This window comes from Lynx rufus, unplaced genomic scaffold (genome assembly GCF_022079265.1).
Source record: "Lynx rufus isolate CCGP_SWC_20201006 ecotype Redwood Valley unplaced genomic scaffold, mLynRuf1.p SCAF_8, whole genome shotgun sequence".
NCBI lineage: Eukaryota > Metazoa > Chordata > Mammalia > Carnivora > Felidae > Lynx > Lynx rufus.
Window position 1 is genome coordinate 102,627,536 of NW_025814896.1, and position 19,639 is coordinate 102,647,174.

General features: G+C 52.9%; 1 protein-coding gene across 1 annotated transcript in view; it reads left to right on the forward strand.

Annotated features, from left to right (window-relative positions):
- The window catches only part of PAX8 (paired box 8), a 44,308-nt gene that overhangs the window by 9,590 nt on the left and 15,079 nt on the right, over positions 1-19,639 (forward strand). The window contains exons 2-8 of the mRNA XM_047068764.1: positions 8,889-9,054; positions 11,498-11,698; positions 13,038-13,126; positions 13,440-13,565; positions 13,828-14,003; positions 18,071-18,191; positions 18,670-18,876. Coding sequence (XP_046924720.1) covers positions 8,889-9,054; positions 11,498-11,698; positions 13,038-13,126; positions 13,440-13,565; positions 13,828-14,003; positions 18,071-18,191; positions 18,670-18,876 — 1,086 coding nt within the window. The remainder of the gene's footprint in view (positions 1-8,888; positions 9,055-11,497; positions 11,699-13,037; positions 13,127-13,439; positions 13,566-13,827; positions 14,004-18,070; positions 18,192-18,669; positions 18,877-19,639) is intronic.

Sequence of the window (19,639 nt, forward strand, 5' to 3'; positions counted from 1 at the left end):
TTTATTTATTTTTGAGACAGAGAGAGACAGAGCATGAACGGGGGAGGGGCAGAGAGAGAGGGAGACACAGAATCCGAAGCAGGCGCCAGGCTCTGAGCCATCAGCCCAGAGCCCGACGCGGGGCTCGAACTCACGGACCGCGAGATCGTGACCTGAGCTGAAGTTGGACGCTCAACCGACTGAGCCACCCAGGCGCCCCACCAGTTTCTTTTTTAACAACTGGATCCTGTTAGACGTAAAAGGGCGTCACTGCCCAGCAGCGCTGAGCCAGAAACTTCTCCTCAAGTGTGCCTCTGACTCTGGGGTGTCCAGGTCCCAGGAGGGGTAGCTGTTGACACGACACAGCGGTCATCCCTAGCCCGAGCTCTCTCTTGTGGCTCCTTCCCTCGGTGCGCACTGAAGTCTCCCCACCAGAGCCGTAAACCCCGTGAGGGTCACTCTGTGTAGGTGTCCCCGCATCTTTCTCCATAGGCCCTCCAAGGCCAGGGTTAGAAGGAAAAGGCTTCTCACCTTGAAGCCTGCAGGCCCGCCTTGGTGACAGTCTCCCATGGGAGTGACAGGGAGCCCCTGCAGACCAAATAGGCTGTAAGTGAGCCATGACAAGTGCCCACACATTTCATGCTGACGTCAAAGGCTTGATGTAAAGGAAGGCCTCTGTGTTCATCCCATGGCTCCTACGGGAGGGCAAATTTCTCTTTTCCTGGACTGTGATATCTGGACCCCTTTTAAAATAGCTCGTGTCTAAGAGAATATGACTTTGCAAGACAGAATTCTGCTTAGCGCAAAGAATGTGTGGGCTTCACTAAGCTTGTGTGGGGCCTGTTTACTTTCCTTCCTGTCCCTCTGTCCCTCTGTCCTTCCCTCCCTTCCTTCCTTCCTTCCCTTCCTCCCTTCCACCCTCCTTCCTTTCATCTCTCTCTCCCCTCCTTCTTTCTTTCCTTCCTTCCCTCCTTCTTCCCTCTCTTTCCTTTGTTTCTTCTTTCCCTCCCTCTTTCCTTCCTTTCTTCCAATAATTAGCCAGCATTTATTGAGTGCCTACTGTGCACCAAGCCTTATACTAGATATTAGTGCTTCAGAGATATAAAAAAATCATCCCTCATGGGGCACAGTCTATGTAGCAGGACACAGCCAGTATAAATAGATGCATATTCTGCCACGTGTAGTGGTAGAGACTATGTCCTGACATGTTTAAAAGGAAGGACCAGGGGTGCCTGGGTGGCTCAGTCAGTTAAGCGTCCGACTTCGGCTCAGGTCATGATCTCGCGGTCGGTGAGTTCGAGCCCCGCATCGGGTCTGTGCTGACAGCTCAGAGCCTGGAGCCTGTTTCAGATTCTGTGTCTCCCTCTCTCTCTGCCCCTCCCCCGTTTATGCGCTGTCTCTCTCTGTCTCAAAAATAAATAAACGTTAAAAAAATGTTTAAAAAAAAAAAAAAAGGAAGGAAGGACCAGAGACAACAGGCAGGAAAGGCAGGGAGACTTCCTGGAGGAGGTAGCTTCCTGAAGTGATTCAAGGTATGCGTACAAATCAATCAGGAGACGGTTAGGAAAGGCCACTCCAGGCATGGAGGACGGCACAAACAAGGACACAGGGGAGGATTTGGATGCTGTGAAAGAACAGCACGCAATTCCGCACTGCTGGGCCATCAGAAATAAGGCTCGGGCAGGTAGGAATCGAGGCTGGAGAGGAGAGGTGAGCCAGGGTCAGCTCACATGGACCTTGTCCTCCAGATTTAGTAGCTTAGACGTCACCCATAGGAGATGGGACCACACCCCAGCGGGTTTCTTCAATACCGGGGGGCACACGGTCAGACTCAGGTTTTAGATGGGTTGCTCCCCACAAAAGGCCATGTGTGCACACTGAGAGCAAAGACCAGTGAGTCCAGGGGACTAGTTAACCCCTACCTTTGTCTCAGGTCATACATCACTTAGAGAGATTGTCTTTGGTCACCTGGAACTAATTCTATGTCTCACCCTCCACCCCCGTATTCTTTAATACTGCACCCTATTGTGTCCTTCTTAGCACTATCCTAGCAAGAATTATCCATTTATTTATGCGTTTACTTTTTAAATATCTACCTATTTCTAGACTAGGGGCTCCATGAGATCAGGCATCAATTCTATATGATAAGTCCCAGTAAAGTGCCTGGCATGTGGTAGGTACTCAATGAATACACGTTGAATGGATAAATGAATATTTGGATGTGTGAACACTGGGGATGGCTAGGAAGGTACTGGTTAGGTAAATATTTAAGAGGTAAAAATGTCGTGGCTGTGTGAGTCCTCCCTATGAGCAGAAGGGAAGAAACTAAAGACTATTAGTTCTTTCATATGGCACATATTAATTGAACACCTAATACAATTTAATAATGAACAGAACAGACACGGTCCCGCCCTCATGGAGCTTTCGATCTGGTGGGAGAAGACAGTCACTACTCCTGTATATAATCATGCAAATGAATGTGAAATTAAAATTTGAATGACTGCATTGCAAGAAAGATAAACGATGTCATGGACGGTGTCTAACCACAGGCCCTAACCTACTCTGCAGGGTAAAGCAAAGCCACCTGGATGAAGTGACTTTGTGCTAACCTATACAGGATGGGCAGGAGTTAACCAGATAAGAGGGGAAGAGGTTCCCTCAGGCAGAGGGAACCATGTGTGCAAAGGCCCCAAGGCAGAAGGACGCACTGGTAGCTCTAAGGTCACACGGAAGCCAATGAGGGAGGGCACGGTGCACATTGTGGTTGAGGGTGGTGGGAGATGAAGCCAAAGGCAGGCTCTGTGCTTGCGTGGCAGCTGGTGCTTTTACTGACCAAAACAACACTAGAGAGGATGCTCTTTATCACCCAACAGGAGATTTCCAGTAGGAAACTGGATATAAAAGGAAGGGGAAAGTTCTGGGCTGGAGATCCCAGGGGTGCCCATGGGGCCATCAGTACATGGGTACAATGAGAGGGGGTGTGTGATCACCAAGGATGATGGTGTAAAGTGGGTGAAGCACTGGGGTTTGAGAAAAGCCTGAAAAAAAATATATATATATATATATATACATATATAATAGAACAAATGAGAGAAGAGAGCCCAGTAAAGAGAAACAAAAGCAGGTCTGAAGGTATAAGAAACCAGGAGACAGCATTGTCACAGAAACTTCTTTAAGGGGGAGAACCTAGCACAGAACCACTCACCATCCATCCAGTACCGAATTTGAGCACACGCTAAGCTGGAGGCACGCAGTGAGTTGACCACCGACTAGCAAGGAAGGAAATGAAAGAAATAGGAACAGCAAGTATGACTACTTCTCGAGAAGTCTGGTTGAAAACAATCATCAGAAAACATTTCATAGTCAACGGGGGGAATATTGGGGGGACGGGGAGGGGTTGGGGAAGCGGCATAGAAGAATGTAATTGAGTTTGTAGGTCCAGGGAAAGACCTAGTAGAAAGGGAGAGGTAAGTAACAAAAGAAAAGTGAGGAGGGGCACCTGGGTGGCTCAGTCAGTTAACCATCCAACTCGATTTCGGCTCAGGTCATGATCTCGTGGTTTGCGAGTTCGAGTCCCACATCGGGCTCTGTGCTGACAGTGCGGAGCCTGCTTGGGATTCTCTCTCTCCCTCTCTCTCTGCCCCTCCCCCCCATCTCTCAAAATAAATAAACTAAAAAAAAAAAAAAAGAAATGTAAGGCTAATTTATGGAGTAGGGTTCCAGAATGGGTAGAAGGGCGAGGCATCAATGTGAAATGAATGAAAAGTAGAAGCAATAGCTTTACCTAGCTACTGTCTCTGCCCCAGTCAGTTAGCCTTGGGGAGAGAAGTGCAAGGCACAGACACGAAGGCCACGCAGCAAGACGGGGCTAAAGCCAGATGCGGAAGGCTGTCTCTCAGCATGCCCACCCCTTTTGTGCTAGTCTAAGTCTTAATGTGCCCAGGGAACCCATAACCATGGATGCCAGTGCAATCCGATGTGCAGACTTGGGGTGCAAGATGGAACAAGAGGTTGGAACACTAGGTTTCTGTGGTCCTGGAACACTTCCTTTAGGAATGGTTTGAGGCCCTGGCCTTTATTCCAGAAAGGCACCAGGCTAAGGGGAGCAGCTGGGAGGTTGCAGTGGGTGACCACAGGCCTGGCGAGCGTGCTGGGGAGGGACACCACCACCGGGCTAAGTATGGCAGAGCCCAGTTAGCATCAGCAAGGCTGTTCCTCCATGGAAGGGGAGTAGGCATGCTTGATCTAAAGGACATCCCAAGGCAGCCACAAGCCCCTCACGCTATAGTCCTACCAAGGGTCAAACTTCCACCTTGACACCCTTTGGAGATAAAGCAAAAATCCCCAGGGAGTTACATGGAAATTCTCCCAGAACAACACATTGCACCAGTGTCACTCTGGGACTGGGCAGAGGCGTGAGGAATGAGACAGAAAGAAAAAGGAGAGTATTGGAGTCTGCCATTTAGAGATCCCACAGTGGAGAGTCAGTGCAATGTGACCATCACAACAGCCCCACACGTTTGAAAAGCATTTTTCTGTCTCATGTATATACTGAAGCATTAATTCGACTTTTATGACAGGTGCTAGGTAGACAAAGACAGCAAAGGTCCTGGCCTTGAGGAGGGCCCTTTGGAATATAAATAAAGAGACTTATCAGTGCCCTCAGTGACATGACAGAGACTTGTATCAAGGACTATGGGCCCAGGAAAATTCTCCATGTGTCTTAAAGGTCTGGGATTGGTACACGTAACAAGAATTTTAAGCGATGAGCGTGTCTCTTTTCCTCCTACCATTCCTGTTCCTTAGAGCTCTATACGGAGTGAAGAAATTACCAACGAAAATCCTAATGCCTTCCTGAATGGCACTTTTCCATAGTATACACTTCCGGACAGCAGGCTTCATCTGGGGTTTTGCAAGGATCAAAACCCCTCAGTGTCGAAACCCCTCAGTTTCCTTCTGTGGCCCTGGGAAAGTCGGCATCCCCTTGTCTGAGGGCCTCCGCACTCAGAACCTGCTTGTGTCCGGCCAAGCAGTCTTGTCTTCCTCTACCATACCCACCCATGACGCTCCAGACCATGCAAAGGGCCTTTGCTTAGGAAGCTTCCAACCTCTTTCGGGTTCACACCTTCCCACTAGTCCAACCAGGAGCTCCCACTCATTCCCGGCTTCCGGCCTCAAAGCCCACCTCATCCACAGCTGCATGGAAAGGTGGTCAGCACGGTGGGCGGCCCAGCCCATCCCGGTGCAGGAAGGAAGGCTGCACCCACCTCTGGGCATTTGGTGGTGACTCACCCAAAGGACTCCACTCCCCCACACCGGACATAGGAAGGACAAAAGTCCTTCCATTACGGGGACTCAGCTCAATGCCTCAAACCATACGGGCCATCTCCATCTTCTCTTACCTGCCTGCCACCTGTCTGTCCTACACCACAGTAAATGTCTTCCAGTACCTTGAGAGCGCCAAGACCTTGTGCATGGATTTATTTTCCTGTGGATACTTCTTCACCTGGTTACCTCCTGGTCATTCCTCCCTGCAACTTCCATCTGACCACTTATGGGCTCCCCTAACGCCTGAACTTACCTTTTTCAAGAAACTTCTCCCTCACCATGGTGATTCCCAATTTATGTGACTGCATCCCCCAAAGATTGTAAGTTCCTTGAGGGCCCGGTTTCCTGTCCTATTCAAGATGGCATCCTCAGTGCTCTGTACCTGAGCCGTTGTAGGCACTTCATACATACGTGTTGAGATAAAAAGAAATGAAAATTTTAACAAATAATATGAATTATTATTCTTAGAAGGTAGGGCTGAGGTGGTAGATGTACAAATATTTAGTTCCTCTCAGTTTTCTTTCCCTGCCATTGTCCAACCTAAACCGGTGGTTTGCAACGTGTGGTCCCAGACAAGCAGTATCGGCAGCATCTGGGAACTTCATAGAAACAAATTCATGGTTCCATCCTCGACCCGCTGCTTCAGAAACTCAGGGCACTGGGCTCATCAGCCTGTGTTTTTAAAAGTTCCCAAAGTGATTCTGATGCAAGCTCAAGTGTGTGAACCACTGCCCCAGTCCTAGGTCCAAGCTTGGGACATAACATTCAACCATGTGAATATTACAAATTAGAAAAACGTTACACTTCTATCAAGATTTCCATCAAACCAAATACTCCTACACCCTCATTTCCACATCTTCTTACAGCACTTGTTACGGGTCAGCATGAGACACAGGAAAAAGTTTCATTCAATGGATGAGAAAAGTAGGGCTGAAAAAAAAAAACCTACCAACTTTCTCAAATGATAAAAGTAAAAACAGACAGAGTCGATGCAAGACTCTGGCCCAAAGCTCCTTGTACAGCAACACAAAGTCACTCAGAAGCCACTAAAATAAAATAAAGCACCAGAGCATTTATAGTTTAGGGGCCAGAGGTATGAGAACACCTTCCATTTCACACTGATGCTGGATGATCCAATAAATAAGCCTTCAGGAGGGTTCCTGAGGGCTCAGGTCTCTAAGAATCCTGATCAGCCCTTCAGGAAGATTTAGGACAATAGCCCATACAGCTTCAACAGAGAAACAGATAGGGTTGATTTTTTTTTTAAGGCACCATACCCAATTCAGGTCACCCCCAAAATGGCGCTTGGTTTTTTCAACTTCTACCTTTCTAGGGGTGAAGAACTCCACCTGCAGGAAAACTTGCTTCCAGATATAGAGGCTCTAGCCCCCACCCCCAAACACCTGAACCTTGGTAGATGACGTGGCAGATCAAAGTTCTGGAAAATGGGGACAAAGCTGGACAGTTCACGGTCTTGTCTGCGTTTGGGTGGCTGTCTGGCGCCCCCTTGTGTTCAGTGTCTGGACCCAAACGAGCCAAAAGACCATAAGGATGGACGAATGAGGATCAAGTGGCTAAGCCATTCTCCAAGAATGGCCTGTAGCCATGAGAAGCTAGCCGCATGGGCTCAGGAGAGGGTCATCTGGGATGTCCTCCCAGCCCTGGTGGGAAAGCACTCGCTGGGACAAGCTGCCTAGCAGAGCACAGGGGGAAATTGTGCTCCAGCTCACCCAGTTGCCTCCACCAGGGAGATGGATCACTGTGTCCCTCCTGCTGGGTATTTGGCCAGCAGGCTTTTTCCTCCTGACTTATTGCCCAGGCCAGAGGCTTATAGCCTCTTTTTTTTTTCTTTTAAGAGAAATTGACTATTTTGCTGAAGCCAGCTTGGGCCCCTGAGGGGACATTGCAAGGCAGTTCTGAATGTGCTAAGTCAGTGGGCGATAATGGGCACTGTGTGCTCTGAGAGGCCCTTCCCACCCTTGGCCATAAATAGTCCTTAATGGGCTCACACAGAAGGCTTGGCACTGGCTCTTCCTCCTTGCCTGCTCGCTCCCCCTGACGCCCACCCCTCAAGCTCCACCATCCCAGCCAGATCACCAAATCATGCCCCGGTGTGGAAAGATCTCCTTCATGCCCAGACCATGGCACCTTCAGTGCAGGCCCGCAGGGGCAATGCCAAGCTTCCAGGGTCGGTTCTGGACTCAACGCAAGTGCAGGACTCAACCCAAGAAGCACTGATGGGAGCCTTAATCTTTAGCTAGAGCCTGGTTGCTCCTCAAGCGGGCTGAGTGACCTAAGTCATAAATCAGGTCACTGAAACTCTCCAAGCCCCAGTCTCTTCATCAACAAAAGGGATATTTCAGCCCTGGAATTAGGCCAAGCTGGTCTAGGGATTTTAGAGAGTTGAGAAGGTTGGTAAGTCTAATAGACAAGCACTTTCTTACCTCTAAGCCTTTGCACGTGCTGTTCCCACTGCCTGGAACAGTTTTCTCCCTTCACTCCTTCACTTGGCTAACACCTCTTTATGTTCAGTCAAAGTTCAGACTTCTCCAGGAACCCTTCTATGGTCCCCTAAGCCTGGGCTTGGTCCCCTTCAGTGGTTCCCATAACTCCCTACTTGGGCCCCGTCCCAGCAGTGGTCACGTGGTCTGGTAATTGGCTATTTGTTGGTCCGGGCCCTCACTTTAGTAAACCCCGTGAGACAAGAACAGAGATCACATCTGTCTTATTCACCTGGGCATCTGCAGGGCCTGGCACATAGTAGGCACTCAATAAATACACTGGAACAGGTAGAAGGGCTCAGAATGAAACACAGGCTGGGGCCAGAGGGCAGAGGGCAAGTCGGGAAGGCAGCTAAGGAACATGCACACGCGTCCATGGCTTGTCCACGTTCTGCACAACTGCCTGCAGCCTGACATAGCCCTGGGCCCCCGGGAATGGATGGCAGGGAGTTCTCTGCCAGTCCTGTTAGTCCTCTGGCCCATAAAGAAGAAACCACGGGGTCACTCACTCGGGCCAGGAGCCCACACACAGGGCCTGGGCCCGCTCTGCCCCGGCTCAAGCAGAGAAGCTCTGCTTCGGTTCATTTGTGTTTGTGTTTCTCAGTGCAGTTGTGCTTACAAAATCTGGCTCTGACAAATGTAAAGACCACTGAATGCCCTCATCTGATAGATAAGGAACGGGGAGCCCGAGAGGAGAGGGGACTTGCTCCAACATCACACAGCTCGGTGTCAGAGTAGGAAGACTCTGCATCTCCAATCCCTTTCAGAGGGAGGGAAGAAGGTGGTGGGGTTGGCATTCAGAGAGGAGGGCTGAGGGTCTCAGAGGAGCCTGCGCAGGTCCAAGAGGTGCCCAGACTGCAGCGCAACCCTCTGTGGCATCATACACCGCCCCCCAATGGGAGCTGGCCTCCCTCTGCAGTGGGAAACAGGGGGCATTGCATCAGGAGAACCAGAGGGCACGATGGTTAGAGTTCACGTGCACGGTCTCTCATGCACACAAGCACCCACGCCCGGGCTAATTCCCACCCACCCGCCCTGCCTGGCCCCTGACAGCTGTTCCTGGGACTACTGTCTTCTTAGGCCACGGAGGGCTGAACCAGCTAGGAGGGGCCTTTGTGAACGGCAGACCCCTGCCTGAAGTGGTGCGTCAGCGCATCGTGGACCTGGCCCACCAGGGCGTGAGGCCCTGCGACATCTCCCGCCAGCTCCGAGTCAGCCATGGCTGTGTCAGCAAGATCCTTGGCAGGTAAGCACAAAATTCACCACACGCCACCGTCCCTGCAGGGCTTGCCTTCTGCGGCCCACCTCGCAGCCACCCTCCCCTCCCCCAGGGGACTCGGGTCCATTCCCGATGTCCAGCCTTGGTCCCCGGGACCTGAACAGTGTGATGGCACTTCTGGACCTCCCCCTTATGCACTGCTCTTCTTCTGTTATTTTCCTGCCCTTTCTTCTTCTTTGTCCACTTCTCCTTCCTTTTGTTTCTCCCTCCCACTTTTCTCCTTTGTCTCATGTCTTATTTTTATAGGCTTCTCTACTCCTAAAGCAGGAGCATCTTCCCCAAAGCACCCCACCCCCACCCCCGCCAACCGCTGAGACCAAAGGAAATGGAGCCACCAGGGAGGGGCACATGATCAGAGGTGGCTCCTGCGGCCTAAGCCCCGCATGAGGGATGTCTGAGTGTGCTTCTCAAACTGGTAACTCCCAGAGCAACGGCAGCAGAAGCATCAGGGGGTCCTGATGAGAGGCAGCTCCTAAGGCCTGGTCCAGACCTACATATAAATCACAGCATCCACTCTGGAAGCCAGGCCTGGGTGCTGTGATTTTTATGAGATGACCAGGTAACACGTATGAACACTAACCACAGAGCGGTGGCTCACAGCCCCGGCTGCACGTTAGTCACCTGGGGAAAAGTATTTAAATATATATATATATATATATATATATATATATATATATATATATATATATCTCGGCCCCAGCCCACACCAATTAAAGCAGAACTTTAGGAGAATGAGCCCAAGTTTTCATACAGTGCTAAGGCTCCATCAAGTGATTCCAACTTTCTGCAGCCGGAGTTGAGGACCACTGACCCAAAGGTTCAGGTGGAACCAGGAGCAGCAAAGCCCTGCTTCTGGATTGACATAGCACAGTCTGGAGAGCCACTCCCAAAATGCCCCTGCACTGGGGGACTTAGGGCTTTGCATCAGTTCAATGTACCTGTCTCCCTCACCCAACTGATAAGTGGATTCAAGAAGAAGGGCACCTGAGTGACTCAGTCAGTTAAGTGTCTGACTTCGGCTGAGGTCATGATCTCGTAGTTCATGAGTTCGAGCCCCGCGTCGGGCTCCGTGCCGACAGCTCAGAGCCTGGAGCCTGCTTCAGGTTCTGTGTCCCCCTCTCTCTCCACCCCATCCCTGCTTGTGCTCTGTCTCTCTCTGTCTTCCAAAAATGAAGAAACATTAAAAAAAAATTTTTTTTAATGGATTCAAGTGGAGTGCTGGTTTAAAGAGGCAAAGAGCCCTGAACTGTAACTGAACTGTGGAGAGCCCTGGCTTCCTACCGAAGGTGTCAGGGTAACATGTGCTCTGTGGCTAGGGTCAGGAGAGGGCTTCCCAGGGTGGGCTGGGGTGCCCCAGAGAGATGAGCCCTGGAAGGCTGTGACAGGCAAGCGGAGTTCTAAAGAACCAGATTTTATTTCACTGTAGAAGAGACCACAGAGTTTCCACAACAAGGAGGGCAAAGCTATCCTGACCTAAGTCTCTGATCCACCAAAGCAGCTAGTTGGGTGCTCAGAGGAGAGGAGAAGTGGAGAGCCTGGGAGAGTGAGCTTGGCTTATGGGGCTGGACGTGGCCAGGGATCCAGGACAGGCTGGCGTTCCAGAGTCCATGAGAAGCAGCTTCAACCTGAACCACGTAACCTGGTAGAAAACCAGTGGCCAGCCAGGGGGGAAGGGAGGGGAGCAAAGGTGAACCAGCCAGACCGAGGCAGAGGGCCCAACGGTCCAAGATGGCTTCCTGGGGAGGGTAAAGCCGGGATGGCCGAGAACACTGAGTCATGCTTTAACTAAGAAAAGCTGGATAGAGGGGCACCTGGGTGGGTCAGTCCGTTGAGCGTCTGACTTCGGCTCAGGTCATGATCTCATGGCTCGTGAGTTCGAGCCCCGCATCGGGCTCCCTGCTGACAGCTCACAGAGACCTGCTCTGTGTCTCCCTCTCTCTCTGCCCCCACCCCCACTTGTGCTCTGTCTCTCTTTCTCTCTCTCAAAAATAAATAAAAACATTAAAAAGAAAGAAAGAAAAGCCAGATAGAGAAACCCACCACTGTGAACTTGTATGTACACACACAGCATGTGCATCACAATTTCCTTTCTAAGAAGGGAAATCTTTTGTTCTCCACAGGTGGCTCTTGCAGGAGCTCAGACACAAGACACTGGCCTGAGGGAAAAAGAGAGGAGCCAGGTGTCCAGGGTGAGGTCTTTAGCAGAGTTCGGCAGCAGCATAAACCTACCCATGCAAGGGAAACAGATAGTGCCAGGAACATCAAGTGTTTGAGGCCAGCCCTGGGGGGTGCGTTTTAGCCCCCAAACCCCTCCCCAGAAGCTTTGGAGAGGAATGAGAGTCTCTGGCTAAGTCCCGGCCCGAAGACCCCACCTGCTTATTGGGTAATTCTTTGGGGTTCTCTATTGGAGTAGGTACTACGAGACTGGCAGCATCCGGCCTGGAGTGATAGGGGGCTCCAAGCCCAAGGTGGCCACCCCCAAGGTGGTGGAGAAGATTGGAGACTACAAGCGTCAGAACCCTACCATGTTTGCCTGGGAGATCCGAGACCGGCTCCTGGCTGAGGGCGTCTGCGACAATGACACTGTGCCCAGTGTCAGCTCCATCAATAGGTAAGAGGGACACAGCAGCCGGGGGCCAAGGCACCTGGGCTTTGGGGGAATCATGACAGAGACTTGAAGAAGGGCCTGGCTTGGGTAGAGGGGAGCCTGAGGAGGGGCCTACTGCTGAAGAATTAAGCAGGAAGCCCCCCAGCCTCCGGGCAGATATCACACCTCCCCACTGCTAGGAGACATTTCTGCCCCCACCCCACCCCACCCTGGGTTGTACTTTCCACAGTTTCCTTCCTCACACGCTACATCCTTTTTTATTCAATGAAAGAATCTTGAATTGATCCTTTCTTGGGCCACATGACCCCTAACCCGGCCCTCATTCAAGCATTCACCCCACTGTTTAGTCATTCAATTATTCACTCACTACCTCAGTCAATCATTTCCTCACTCACTCATTCATGTATGTGTGATGCACTCGATTTATGTGCTAGGCCCTGGACACACACAATCCTTGTCCTTGTGGAGCTTACAGTCTAGGGGGAAGACAGACACTAATCAAGTACTAATCAAGTGCCCACACGAACAATTGTATAAGTGCAACTGTAAGTCCTCCTGAGGAGAGAAACATGCGGGTATGTGAGCTAGCATAAAGCGACTTGGTTTAGGAAGGTATGAACAGATGTCCCTGAGTAAGAACGATGAGTAAGAGTTAAATAAGTCAAAAGGGGAGCCAAAGGAGCCTTGAGGCAGCACATGCAAAGGACCTGTGGCTCATAGATCTTAGACAAGAAGCCGAAAGAAAGCCAGCAGATAGACGGGGAACATGGGGTAGGCTGAGGTGGAAAGGTCAGCAAAGACTGCCCTTTAGAGGCGGGTGGCCATGTCACATATTCTTACCTGTGACCTATAAGAAACTTGGCAGACTCTAAGCAGGAGGCTGACTGGCATCTCAAAAAGTCCACTCTAGCTACAATCGGGAGAATCGAGTAGAAAGGGTCAAGAGCAGATAGGGGCAGGCCAGGGAGCGATCCCGGAGGGAGAGACTTGGTAGTGGCATGCACTAAGTTGCTGACAGTGAGATGCAGAGAGGGGTCAACAGCAGAGGGGTTTACAAGGTCAAACCCACTGAACCTCATGATGGGCTTGAGAGAAGAGGGAAGGAGGCAGACGTGAACTCCGCCTGTATCTCTGCCTTGAGTGACCAATGGAACTGATCGCGAAACGGGAAAACTGGGAAGGACCAGGTGTGAGGAGTAAGGCCATGCATTTGATTGTAGCAGGTTGTAATCGAGGTGCCTTTAAGATACCCAGGTGGGCTCTCAAAAAGGCACAGATCCAGGGCAGCGTGAGTCCTGTTTCCTCCTCTTCTCTCTAATAGCCTTTCTTGTCTTCCTTACAGGATCATCCGGACCAAAGTGCAGCAACCATTCAACCTCCCCATGGACAGCTGCGTGGCCACCAAGTCCCTGAGCCCGGGACACACGCTGAGTGAGTGCTGACCTGCAGGCACACTCAGCCTCGCACGCCCATACCCATCAGCAAAAACAGCCACACACACACACACACACACACACACACACACACACACACCCGCCTGTGCAGACTGAGCCCTTCCACCGACAAAGCCTTGCTGGGTCCCGGGGAAGATGCACTGACATACTTAGGGGTGGAAACATTTCCGGCAGCCTTGATCCAAGAACCCCCACTCCAGTGGGCCCCCTGTCTCCCCCATGGTGGCAGCGGGGGCTCCCAGGGGTGTCACCTGCATGTGCTGACCCTCTCCCTCTCCCCCCAACTGCAGTCCCCAGCTCAGCTGTAACGCCCCCAGAGTCACCCCAGTCAGACTCTCTGGGCTCCACCTACTCCATCAACGGGCTCCTGGGGATTGCTCAGCCTGGCAGCGACAGCAAGAGGAAAATGGACGACAGTGAGTGTTGGGGAGCCAGAGGGCAGGTCGGGGTGGGGGGGGTGCAGGAGGGCAGTCTGCTCAGGCTCCACAGGGACCGGTGGCCCCAGACTTTGCAACTCCCGCCTACAGCACGTGGCCCACCCCCCCAATCTGGCCACAGTCCTGCAGCCCGGAGCCAGGTCCTTCCCATCCCTCTGCAGCCCGAGTCTGCCCTTCCACTCTGGCCTGGGGTGTGGTAGATGGGTCCCCTGAAAGCTCTCTCCCTGCCTGGGGATGCCAGGTGACCAGGACAGCTGCCGGCTGAGCATCGACTCCCAGAGCAGCAGCAGCGGGCCCCGCAAGCACCTTCGCACGGACGCCTTCAGCCAGCACCACCTTGAGCCGCTCGAGTGCCCATTCGAGCGGCAGCACTACCCGGAGGCCTATGCCTCCCCCAGCCACACCAAAGGCGAGCAGGTGAGCAGCCGGGTGAGCAGGTGAGCGGCGGCGGGCAGGGGCCGCAGCAAAGCGCCGTCTCTCAAAGACTCCCAGTCAGCCTGCAGTCCAGCCACCAGAGCAACTAGAACTTGCTCCGACGGGCTCAGGGCGCATGCTTCATGCAGCTCCAAGCCTCACAGACTTTATTTTCCCAGATGCTGGCATCTCCTCCCCTCCCCCCGCCCCTGCCCCCAGCACTCTTGCCTCTCCTCACCTATAGCCTCTGAGCTCTGCCTTTTCGGGAAGAGCAACACAACCATCCCTCTGTTGCCCCGTGGCTTTCACAGACCGCAGGGGTCAGGTCCTACAGCTCCAAAGCAGCTCCTCCAAGCCCTACGCCATGACCTCAGCCAGCACCTGCAGCCTATCTCTAGCCACTCACACCCGCACACCATACGACCCTGCATGACTCACGCTCCCGAGCACACCGCTCTCGTTCACACCTCTCTGCACTGGCACGGTGCACGCCCTCCCCGCACAGCGCCTCGCCTCCCACCTTTCTGCCTGGAAAAGTACCGCTTGGCCATTATGACTCAGCTCAAGCATCACTTGTCCATGAAGCATGCCCTGCCCCTCAGACATGCTCCGTCTCTCCCTCGTCTGTGCTTCTGCATACCCAACGTGCCCCTCGGGTAACTTCTCACATTGTGCTGGAACCGTCTAGTGGACAGAGGTGTGGACAGTGGATTTCATAAGGCAGGGCGGCATCTTGAAGCATCTTTTTTTTTTTTTAATCTCCAGCACCTAACGTTGTGCCCCTTTTAGAATAGATACCCCGTGAAGACGCATGGGTGAGTGAGCTGAGAAATCCAGAACGCTAAATTTCAAGTTACAGGGGAGTTTTTTGTTTTGTTTTTGTTTGTTTTTTTTTTATTTCTCGTGCTCAGGACGAGATGGTTTATAGTGGGTCAGCTTCCGGGAAAAGGTAGCAGAGATGTCACGGGTCTCCCACGAGCCCAAAAGAGACTCCACAAGTCTGACAGAAACTCCAGGGCCGTTGGCCCCTCAGTTCATCTGTATCTGTCCGCAGTAGCCGTGACCTCCACCCCCTCCCCCACGGGATCAACCAGCTGAGGAATTCCCTTAGGGTGGGTCCACGCGTCCCACTTTGCTCCTGCTAGCGTTTGACCCAGGAATGAGGCAAGCCTTACGCCTTTAAAGTCTGAGCAGGACAATGTCGCCGATGCCAATAACCAGCTGAACCACTGCCAGTGACCGTCTGGGCTGCTGGGTCCATGCCAGCACCGCAGCTGGGCCGGCAATCTGCGTCAGCGATTTTATCAGGCCGGGCTCTGCACCCCACGAGGGGGTGCAGAGAAAGCTGGCCATCAGCAGACCTGGGGAGAGGGTCCAGGTGCTCATCGGAGAGTCAGCACATGGCTCCCTGAGGGAAATGGGGCCGCAGCCGTGGGCCCACGGGGACCCCGCTCAGTGGGAAGGAGCCTGCGTAACCCCGTGTGCAAACAGCAGCCATCCTGGTAAAGAAACCCTGCTGCTGAGACCCCAGGCGCCCTCTGGGTCACAGAGCCATCTCCTGGCTCCATTAACCTGGCCGATTCCTTGATTACAAGGAAGCCCCGAGACCCCACACCAAGCCGGCCTATGTTGTACATGGGGAATTATGGTTATCAGAGAGTCTCAGAGCCGCAGGGACCTCGGGGACCACTGAGTCCAGTCTTTCCATTTGCGTGGAGATAACCCAGGGCCAGGGAGGGTCCAAGGAGCCTGGGGGAGCAAACAACTGTGGAGCTCAGACCTGCCGGCCCTGGTTTTATTCAGACTTGCCCACTGATACCTGTTTTAGATATGGTGCTTCTATGTCCATTATTATGTGAAGACCGGAAAAACAGAGTTCGAAAACCATGGAACTCCTCCAACCTCTCATCCTGTACAGGAGGAAACTGAGGCTCAGCCATGTCCACCCATGATTCATTCCCTCCCTCAGCCAGTCTTCTGCTCGCTCATTCATTCACCTGGGTTGGTGGTGGGGGCAGGGAGAATCCAGCCTGTCCCGAGGGCTCTTTGCATCTGAGCCCCTGCCTTTCCCACCCTTGGTGACTCTGTGCCATCAAAGGACACTCCGTGTTCTCTCATCTGGGCACGGGAAGGCCCTCTGGCCTGGGGAGCCGAGAAAGAGAGAGGGAGAGAGAGAGGCTTACAGGTCCTCACACCTGACCTCAGGTTCTGTAAAATCAACAAGGGGAAAGTAAGATGGCGGCCTTACTTCTGGTTACTCTTTCACGATCAGGCACAGTTAGATGTCACGCTTAGGAACAGGTATTTTTCCTCTATTTTATAAAGGCAATAAGAAGCAGATCAACAGAATGTGACTATTAGGACAGACTGCAAGAATTTGGCAGCTTATGACTCTTCACATAATTCTGAAATAATAATACCTATGATAGCAATTTATTGGGCATTCTGTGCTAAGCATTTAGTATATGTATATAGAATCTCATTCAATCCGTACATCAGATTCTATTATCCTTGTTATGTAGGAGAAAAAAAAAAAAATCAAGGCTCAGAGAGGTCAAGGAGATTAAAGCTCCTTGGCTGGTCATTGCAGAGCCAGGGCTCAAACTGGCCCAGGAAACGAAAGCACTGTGCCCCTCTGCACGCCAATTCAGGCTCCATCCCAGTTTATCCCATTACTGGGATATCGCCGCCATTCAATGCAACATCACCAAGATGTCTGACTCTAGAGATTTGGGGATTTTTTTTTCCCCCTTCACTGAATTGCCTGGATTCTGGAAAGCTATAGGATTTTGAGTAGATATTTGTTATCAAATCAACACACCCATAAGGCATTTTAAACTTCTCTTACACTCTCTAGAAATTGGGTATTTTGTTCAATTTCATTAAGCCAGGCTCCAGGCAACCCTACCCTACCCTGCAGCAGTCTCCCCTCGGAAGGCATGGAACCAGAGCACCATTCAGTCAGTAATTGCTGCTACATGGTAATGGTGCCCTGGTGGCCTTCAGAATTGACTGCAGTTTCCAAAAGTGCCCAGCATGCAACCAGAAAGTGCTGTGGCCCCTTGGAGAACACGGCTCCATGGAAGTGACTGTCTTTAGTGGAGCTGTTATGTAACCGCAGAACGTTCCTCGATTTTAATATGCACACGGCTCCACCTGGTGTGTTTGTGATGTGTGTGACCTGCCTGGGGGATCGGGTGTGTGCCTGTTTGCGCTGTCTTGTCCCCTCAAGGGAGGGAGTCCCGGTGAGGGGTAATGCATGCTTGCCTTAATCGTACATAACCCCACTCGTGTCCAGGGAGGCCGGAGGGCATCTAAAACGAAGCCTTAACAAAGAAAACTCCCCCAGGTACTTGATAAAGAGATTTTTAAACAAAATTGACCCCAAGTATCATCGTCCAGCTGAACCTGCGAGTTAATGTTTACTCGGGCGTAGAAAAGAGAAAGACACCCACCTGTTCTGGTGGGTGTCCTGTCTGCCACTTTATTGAAGGAAAGAGCACACGAGGCAGGATCCGGGGCCCTCTGTTTGGTACCAGTTTCATACTTACCAGGGACACTTGCCTCTCTGGGCTTTGGGCTCTCCACGTACAAAACATACAAAATACTGCTTGGCCACATCACAAGGCCATGGGGCTCAGTGGATCAGTATGGCATTGGCAAAGCTCTGACGTGCCCTCTTTGCAAACAGAAGCGGTCATCGTGTCTTCCAGTTTAGGGCAGCGTTTGAGAGCATGCACACGAGAGCCAGGCCCCTTGGGTTTCGGTCCTGGCTCTGCCCCACATGGGAGTATGACGAGCTTCTTGGCTTCCCTGTGCCTGCATTTCCTATCCGGAGAGGAATAAACTAATGAATGGAGCGAAGCACTCTGAGCCAGGCCAGAGGCAGACCGCTCCAGCCCTGCATCCTGCTCTCTGTGCGTCCAGACCGTGTGGGGAGACAGGGAGGGAGACCAGCCGGCTTTGAATTCCAGGGCCGCAGGAGAGGAAGCCCGGAGATCAGGCTTCAGGGTCTCTAGGTAGGCCGCCTGCCAGGGGCCTCTGTGCGCTGACTTCTCTTTGTTCCCCAGGGCCTCTACCCGCTGCCCTTGCTCAACAGCGCCCTGGACGACGGCAAGGCCACCCTGACCCCTTCCAATACACCCTTGGGGCGCAACCTCTCGACTCATCAGACCTACCCAGTGGTGGCAGGTACGACGCCCGGAATGTCCTGGGCCATGTGGCCCCAGCTGCACAGATGGGCTGGAAGGCAGAGCGCGGCCGGCCCTGAGGAGGAGGGTGCTAGGACCTTGGGCCTGCAGAGGAGAGGTGGGCTGTGCTGGCTGGGCCTCCAGGTGGGTCCAGAGGGTCTAGCCTCGTATCCCAGGCCCCCCTCCCAGGCCCCCTCCGTGCCTCCTCGCTCCCCCACCGCTGCGGGGGAGGGGAGGGGAGGCGGCACACACAACACTCCTATGCTAGCAGAGGCACAGCAGGGAGGCAGAGCTTCTCTCCAGCCCTCACTCACCCCGAGGAACACGTGCAGCCCTCCCGCCACCCCCAGACTCAGAGAGGAGCCGCCTGCCCCCGCGCCCCGCCCGCACCCCTCCCGCATCTCATGGCTGGGTCTGTGCATGTGCCCACCCCATCATCTCACACCCCTCTCTCCTTGTTGTCTCCCTCCCTCCGGCAGATCCTCATTCACCCTTCGCCATAAAGCAGGAAACCCCCGAGGTGTCCAGTTCTAGCTCCACCCCTTCCTCTTTATCTAGCTCCGCCTTTTTGGATCTGCAGCAAGTCGGCTCCGGGGTCCCAGCCGGTGCCTCGGTCCCGCCCTTCAATGCCTTTCCCCATGCTGCCTCCGTGTACGGGCAGTTCACGGGCCAGGCCCTCCTCTCAGGTACGACAGGGAGGTCCCGGGCCGTGCAGCTATCGCGGGTGGGGGAGGGGGAGGTCCTCAGGGCCGGCCACCAGTCCCCTGCTTTGGGTCCAGCCCCGTCTCTGGCCCTCAGTCCTGTCCACCGTCACCCTATTCCCTAAATCTACCCGCAGCTTTTGGACGTGCCAAGATGTGGTGCTCGGTGCTGGCCAAGTCAGGCCGTGGGAGGGGCAGGCACTCTGGGGATGCCAGGAAGTGGGGTGCGCGGCACATTTCCAGAACCTCCCCCCAAAGACCCATGGAAGAGCAGGGGGGCCTTAAGGCCAGGAGCCAGGCAGTGTAAAGCAGTGAACCCTTGGTCTGGGTGAAAAGTAAAAAAGAAGGAAAAGAAGAAAACTTTGGAGGGAAGAAGTCATTGGCTTTTGGAGACGATTTCCGGATCAAATTTCTAAAGAAGACAGAGGGTCCGTCCCAGTTGGGTCTCCACAGTGTAGCACTCCTTGTATCCAGCTTAACAGGGTCACCCTTGGAGAAACTTGAGAGATGAGGGAGCAGGGGACCTCCCATCAGGAACCTCACTGGCCTCAAAACACGTAAAGCTGGAATGCCTTAGGGGCATCTAGAGCAAATCTCTCCTTATATTGATGGGAAAGAGGCCCAGGAAGGAGTTGGGCCTGGCCAGGGCCCCTGCGTAGGCGTGTGGTTGTCTGGCAGAGTGAGGGCTCGGCCTGCATGCGGCCTGTGGGTCAGACCTCAGCAGAAGTGGGCCTCCCTGGAAGTAGGG